The sequence below is a fragment of the Sorex fumeus genome, unplaced genomic scaffold, assembly GCF_029834395.1.
Source record: "Sorex fumeus unplaced genomic scaffold, SorFum_2.1 ptg000063l, whole genome shotgun sequence".
NCBI classification, from domain to species: domain Eukaryota; kingdom Metazoa; phylum Chordata; class Mammalia; order Eulipotyphla; family Soricidae; genus Sorex; species Sorex fumeus.
The window spans coordinates 43834893-43842406 of NW_026606120.1; the positions used below are offsets into that span (position 1 = coordinate 43834893).

At 41.4% G+C, this 7514-nt stretch overlaps 1 protein-coding gene across 1 annotated transcript in view; it reads left to right on the forward strand.

Annotated features, from left to right (window-relative positions):
* Positions 1 to 6864, forward strand: part of TRPV1 (transient receptor potential cation channel subfamily V member 1) — a 36997-nt gene extending 30133 nt beyond the window's left edge. Inside the window, exon 15 of the mRNA XM_056127724.1 lies at positions 6692 to 6864. Within this exon, the coding sequence (XP_055983699.1) occupies positions 6692 to 6864 (173 nt within the window). The remainder of the gene's footprint in view (positions 1 to 6691) is intronic.
* The last annotated feature ends 650 nt before the right edge of the window (positions 6865 to 7514 follow it).

The following is a 7514-nucleotide window of genomic DNA, read 5'->3' on the forward strand; positions in this document are numbered from 1 at the left end:
TGCTCTGGATACCACGTAATGTCAGAGTTCACGCTTCCTGAACAGCCATTTATAGATGTATTTTGGAGAAATACCTCTTCAGATCATTTGTTCATTACATTTTTTGCTGTAATAGTTCTTTATATATTTTAGACTCTAATTCTATATCAGATATATGGTTTGTAAGTATATTCTTCTGTGAGTTGTTTTTTACTCTTTCCATAAAGTCCATTTGTACAAAACTTTTAAATTTTGATAAAGCCTGATATATCATTTCTTTACATTTTGTTGCCTGTTCTTTGGTGTCACATCCAATAAATAATAGCACTGTCCTCCCGTTTTTCATCGATTTGCTCTAGGGGGCCCAGTAACATCTCCATTGTGAGACTTGTTGTTACTGTGTTTGGCATATCTGTGGTTGCATAGTATTGCATTGTATATAACTGCCACATCCATGCATCGGTTTTTGTACATTTGGGTTGCTTCCATATCCTGGCTATTGAACTAAGAGCTGCAGTGAATATAGGTGTGCATAGAGCTTTTTGAATCAATGCTTTTGTGTTTTGGAAGTAGATATCTACATATGAGAGAAGTGGGTCAAATGGGAGCTCTTTACCTACTTTTTTGAGGAATCTCCAAAAAAGATTTTGAGGCTGGTCCAGGTTACATTCCCATCAGCAGTGAATGAGAGTTCCTTTTTTGGTCACATCCCCACAAACACTTGTTGTTTTCAGTTTTGTTTTGTTTTTGGACCACACCTGGCAGTACTCAGGGCTTACTCATGTACCTGTACTCAGAGAGTACTCCTGGAGGAACTTGGGGGACCATATGGGATGCTGGGGATTGAACCTGGGTTGGCCCCTAAAAGACAAACACCTTACCTGCTGGTACTATCACGCTGGCTTATTTATTTTTCCATGCAGAAATTTTTCAACTTCATATAGACCACTTGCTTATATTTGTTTTTGTTCCCTTTGCCAGTGAACTCAGGTCATAGAAAACACTTTTGGAGAGCTCTGCCTATGTTTTCCTCGATTTTATGATTGCTGGTATAACCTCCAGGTCTTTGATCTATTTTTAATTCATTTTTGTATGTGGTGTGAGATATGAATCCAATTTTATTTTTCTAACTAGTTGTACAGTTTTCCCAGCACCTTTTGTTCAAGAGGCTTTCCTTGTTTTATTTCATAGACCCAATTCTTTTGTCATAGATTAACTTTCCATGTACCTGAGGACATATCACTGTGATTTCATTTCTAATTCATTGGTCTGTCAGCCTATTCTTAGCCCAATACCATACTTTTTTGATTACTATTGCCTTATAATATAGTTTAAAGTCAGGAAACGCGATACACCCCAACTTCTTCATTTTTTTTTTCAGAATGGCTTTGGCTATTTGTAGGATTTTATGCTTCCATAAAAATTTTAATGTTCATTCTAGTTCCTTGAAGAATGTCGTTGGAATTTTTATGGGAATTGCATTGCATCCTTATAATGCTTTGAGTAGGATAGACATTTTGACAATATTGATTCTTCTAATCCATGAACATAGAATTTTTCCATTTCCTGGAATCCTCTGCTATTTCTTTCACAAGGAAGTTGAAGTTTTTATATTATTGGTTTTTCACACCCTTTGTAGATTCCCAGAAATTTGTTATTTTATCATTTTAAATGATATTGACTTTAAAATCTCTATCTCTTCTATTTAATTATGAGCATACATAAGTGAAACATATTTTTATTCATTATTTTTGTAGCCTGATACTTTGCTGTACTGTTTTATTTTTTTTAAAGAGTTCTATAGTGAAGTTTTTAGAGTCTTCTATACTTAATATTAGGTCATCTGCAAATAGTGCTTGTTTGACTTCTTCCTTTCCAGTTTGGATCCTTTTGATTTATGTTTACTTGCCTAACTGCTATGTTGAGAATTTCTAAGACTATATTGAACTATATTGACTAAATTGAACAAGAGTGGTGAAATTGTTTATCTGTGCCTGCTGCCTGATCTCATGGGGAAGACTGTTCGTTTTTTTGACCATTAAGTTTGCTTTTCCTTTTAGAGCTACACTTGCTATACCATTCCATTTAATATCATTACACAGGTTTTTGAGGTTTTGTTATTTTTTCCTCAGAGTTTTTCAAATTTGATAATTTCTACTCCTGATATCTCTTCATTTTACTGATCCTTTCTAAGTTCATCTCTAAACTGTTAGCAAGTGCACCAAGAGAATATTACATTTCAAAAATTGTGTTTGAAGAATTTTTAAAAACACTTAGAAATTATAAAAAAACCCAGATTTTATTTCCCTCCCATGATTCCTTAGTTGTTCCCTCATTCAAATCACTTTTGCCTTTGGCTTCTTCAGTCTATTATAATAATTTATAAATAATTCTTTAAATTTCCTGCTTGATAAATCCAATGTCTGGTTTTATCTTGGAGTCTGTTGCTTTTAGCCTTCCGCTTCCCCCCACCCCGTTCCCTTTCTTTTTGCAGCTCTGGGGATCAAACCCAGGGCCTCACGCATGCAAGGCTGTTGATCCACATCCCACATCCCTGTTGATCCACATCTACTGTTGATCCACATCTACTGTTGATCCACATCCCACATCCCTGCTTTTTTTTTAATTGACTGTGAGTAACATTTCCCTGTTTCTTGGCATGCTTAATAACTTTTAATTGTATTCTGAGCATTATAGATAATCTGTTGAGAGTCTCTGTCCTAATTGGCAGCCTAGTTACTGATGAATCACCTTGAATTTGTATAAGCTTAGTTGTAATTTTTTTTTTATTTTGGGTCACAGCTGGTGGTGCTCAGGGAGTACTTCCAGTTCTGTGCTCAGGGGATAATGATGTGCTTAGGACTGAACCCAGGCCTCCTGCATGCACACCATGGCCTCAGCTTATTGATCCAACTCTCAGGCCTGTACTTGTAAATCTTTAATGGTTGATGTGCAGAAACACTGAGGCAGTTGCCAAATCCCACCAGATTTATGGGAATTAACCTTCAAAGTGTTTCCATTTTTTCCCCCATGGGGAGGGCCACACCTGGCAAAATGCTCAGGGATTACTCTTGGCTGTACACTCAGAAATTACTGCTGACGTTGCTCAGGGAAGCATATGGGATACTGGGGATCAAAACCCGGGGTCCACCATGTGCAAGGCAAATGCCTTACCATTGTACTGTCTCTCCAGCCCTTCCTTTGAGTGTTTTACAGGATTGGATTTTAGGCTTTGTCAAAGTGAGACCTGAATACACCTGACTTGAGGGTGTGTAAAGTAACTGACATTTTAGCTCGATCTTCAGAGTTGAAAGAGGGTGTTAGGGACTCTCCTTTCTAACTGAGCTGAACCTCCAATATTCCTCCAGTATCTTCAAATATTGTTAAACTTATAAGATCTCTGTCCAACACCCATTGTAGCTACTCTCTGGTAAGCCTCTGTAGTCTTCCCCTGTGCACACAGAGCCCAGCTCAGCCTAGGGCATGGAGCATCCTGGGCCCTTTACCTGGGTAACTACCTTCCTTCCTTCCTTCCTTCCTTCCTTCCTTCCTTCCTTCCTTCCTTCCTTCCTTCCTTCCTTCCTTCCTTCCTTCCCTGTGCCCTGTCCTATTGCTATTCCCTGCTGGTACTGCTCTCAAACCATCTGTGCAATGCTGCCCTGTTGATTATACACCTGGGGGTTCTCCTTGGAGATGAGAGAGTTCTGGAGACATTGCTTTAGAGACAAAGAACAGTACCAAAAGGGGGTCCAGCTCCTCTTAATTTGTGATCATTGCACCTCTATGGGCCGGAGCGATAGCATAGCAGGTAGGGTGTTTGCCCTTGCACATGGTCGACCTAGGTTTGATTCCTCTGCCCCTCTCAGAGAGCCCGGCAAGCTACTGAGAGTATTCCGCCTGCATGGCAAAGCCTAGCAAGCTACCCATGGCGTATTCGATATTCCAAAAACAGTAACAAATCTCACAATGGAGATGTTACTGGTGCCCTCTCGAGAAAGTCGATGAACAACGGGAAGACAGTGCTACAGTGCTACAGTGCTCCTCTCTGATGAGCAGTTTGGCTTGGCTCAGGTCTGTTCCCCTTATTAGGAGGTTATGTTAATTGAATTACCTGCCACCCTTTGTTTCACCCATTCCATGGCTCATGGACTCCCTATCAATACTCACAAGTCCCTGTGCCTCTATTAAACTTTTCCTTTGTGCCACACTTCCCCTGCTTTATTTCCCAGCCTAGCATTGTCCCCTTTCTCCCCTCCCCCCTACACTCTCTAGTGGTTGCTCTCCCCTATATCTGTAGCACTGTAGCACTGTCCTCCTGTTGCTCATCAATTTGCTCGACTGGGCACCAGTAACGTCTCACAACAACTTATGAGACTTGTTGTTACTGTTTTTGGCATATCAAATGCACCATGGGGAGTTTGCCAGGCTCTGCCATGCAGGTGGGATACTCTCGGTAGCTTGCCAGGCTCTCTGAGAGGGATGAAGGACTCAAACCCCGGTCAGCCGTATGTAAGGTAAATAAACACCTTACCTGCTGTGCTATGGCTATGCCTGGGCAGGGTGAAGCCAGAGGAAACTCTGGTGGAGGTCCATAGCGGTTCCCTCTATCTAGTCTATGGAATTGGAAATAAAGACTGTTGATTATTGTCCGGTCATCTGTTTGAAACTCGTTCCCTGTCTATCAGCTGAGGAACACACATTTGTATGGCCACCAAATGCAGCAGGAACTCCCATTACCATGAAATGGTGCCTCTGACTCAGACACTGTCCCAATGACTCTAGCTACTTCAGCTTCCCCTAAGTCTAATATTGTCTTCCTTATCTCAGATACATCGGCTTGCTCTGCTTGGACTCCAACTCTGTGTAGCTCCACACTGTGCTGCAGTTAGAGAAATTGTCCCTAAACAAAACAAGTAGGGCGATTCTGTAATTTGTAATAAGCTCACTTTGCAATTTGTCACTTATCTAAATAAGTTGCATATTTGTTTGCTGTTATGCCCCCAAACACTGCTGCATGTATTTTGTTCAGTTGTATGGTTATTTACAGGAGGATAACTAGCCCAGTACTGAGTTCATCAGAAAGTAGAAATCTATTTCATCAAGAGATTTTATTTTTGGAAAAAAATTCAAAGGCCTTATCAGTTTCCCATGGGCCTCCTGCCATTTTGTGATTTCACCATGTGTGTCCTTGGAAGCGCTCTTTGTGCAATATTATATGTTCAAGGACTGCCTGGCCTAAGGTCACCTTAGAGCCAGGTGAAGATGGCTTTGTATATGATTTGAGCAGCTTTCCACCATCACTCTTACTGATTTCATGAAATCTTCCATTTTCCAGAGGATTTGCTGTTTCATTTTGAATTTGATTTATACTATGTTTTTTCATGGCATTGTTGGCTATTTACAACATTGCACATTCGCTGTGACATTTGTAAAGGATAATTATTAATAAAGATGAATTAATTGCACCAATGATAGGGATGCATAATTTCATATTACTTAGGCTGAGGGTAGGAGATGATCAGAGGTTTTCTGACTTCACATTTATAATTACACAGTGTATCTTTCCAAGAATTTTTATTATTTTCTACAATTTTGTATCAGTGGAAACTTGAGTGATGTATAGACAGGTAATTCCCATAACCATGTGCATGTGATGGGGAGGGGTGAGAGAATGCATGAGAAAAATAGGAGAAAAGTGGTCAGTAAACAGCCAGGTAGAGCACTGGCATTGAGACTGTGGGCAGTGGATATTGATTGCATGTTCCTCCTGGGTTGGAGGCACCGGATCAGGCAGAGCAGAGGATGGGTGTTCCAACCATTCAGCTAGCCAGAATGATATCTCAGTGAGAACCTGACCTGTGTCCCCATGGAATCCTCCGGGAAACTTCTAATTCCAGGCTCCCCAAGGGATTCTTCTTCAGCTTTTGGTGCCTGGTATCAGACTTGGGCTGGGAGATAGGCCAATAGCAGCCTTCCACCTGGGAAAAGCTGAGAACTTGCAGTGTTCTGCTGTAAAAGCCCCAGGGGGGACAGCTTTGAGTATTCCTGACACCTTTGAGATGTATTCAGTGTTGGACACAGCAGAGGGGCTAGAATTGTTGCCTGGGGGTGAGAGGTGTGTATTTCTCGGAAATATAGATGTAAGGTCTGAGGGCCTGACTAACTGGGGCTCTGGAAAGTGAGAGGAAAGCAGGCTTAGCTTTCCCTGTTCTCTGTCATTTATCTAGAGGTCATTTAACCAGGAGACTAGCGGTGGCTATCAGGGAGACAAACAAGTCATCTCAAAGTCTTTCTAGTGTTTTTGCTCACATTTGAAGACTTCCTTTGGTGTCATCCTTGTTCCTTGGCATTGTTCTCAAAGCATGCTTCTCTTGATGGAACCTGGACCACAAATCCTAAATCTAGGGTTAGAGTTGGTCACACTAGAGCTAAGTTGAGGTGGTGTCACTCACATGACACAGTGTGGGTCTGTGGGCAAGAAGGAAATGAAGGCTGAGAGGCCAACATCAAATCAAAAGTCAGGTTGGGCAAGAGGAGAACATAGTAGATGTAGATGAGGCTTCTTGAGCAGACGAGGGAAGAGATGGTACACATCTGTGTGCCTCAGGAAAGGAGCCTTCTGAGGTCTCCTTTTCTCTAGAGATTGATAGGAACATTGAATTAGTATGTTTGTTTTGATACCTACATGGAGTAATGATGCTTTACTTTTCAGTTTCAGGGAGAAACTGGAAGAACTTTGCCCTCGTTCCTCTTTTAAGAGATACGAGTGCCCGAGAAAGACAACCTGCTCAGCCGGAGGAAGTTCAGATGAGGCACTTTGCAGGGTCCCTCAAGCCAGAAGATGCTGAGCTCTTCAAGGACCCTGCTACCTTAGGGGAGAAGTGAAGGACACCGCCTCATTTAGGGGGCTCTCAGCTCTATTGGGTCTTATGATATACCATGTTCCTAGGGTCTAGTGCTGGGAAGCCCAGTGCCCTCCGCTGCCAGCACTCCCCTAGATTATAGTGGGCAGATGTATGTGTGTGATCGGGGGAGCCTCATTTGGTGAATGAGGAGAGGGGTTCACCCAGTCACACTGTCCCCAGGGCAATTTCCTCCGAGAAAATGACCTTGCTTTTATGTTCCTACTCACTTTATCAAATACTGTGTGATATCTCTAGTAGGACATAGACATGATATTGTTGCATTTTCTTTGGTTTTGTATTACTGGCAGTAAAGGCAAATGACAGTAAGAGAACACTTTTAAAAACAAAACACTTCTTTTGGCATAAATTGCTGAAACCCTTTTAGCTTTGTTAACCTGTCCAGGGTGGTCTGGAGCAGGAGGTGTCATTTGTTCTTCATCAAATGGGGTGGTGGACTTCAATCCCAACTCTTCCAGAACCCGGTTTTACCAGAATGACTGCATCATTTAGTATGATACATCAAAGCTACAAAAATATTATCCTCCATTATTGTTCCAATTAAAGCATAGAAGCATGTCCCTAAGACATATGGCAAGAATTTTTAAAATCATCTTTCATTTGTAATGAAGA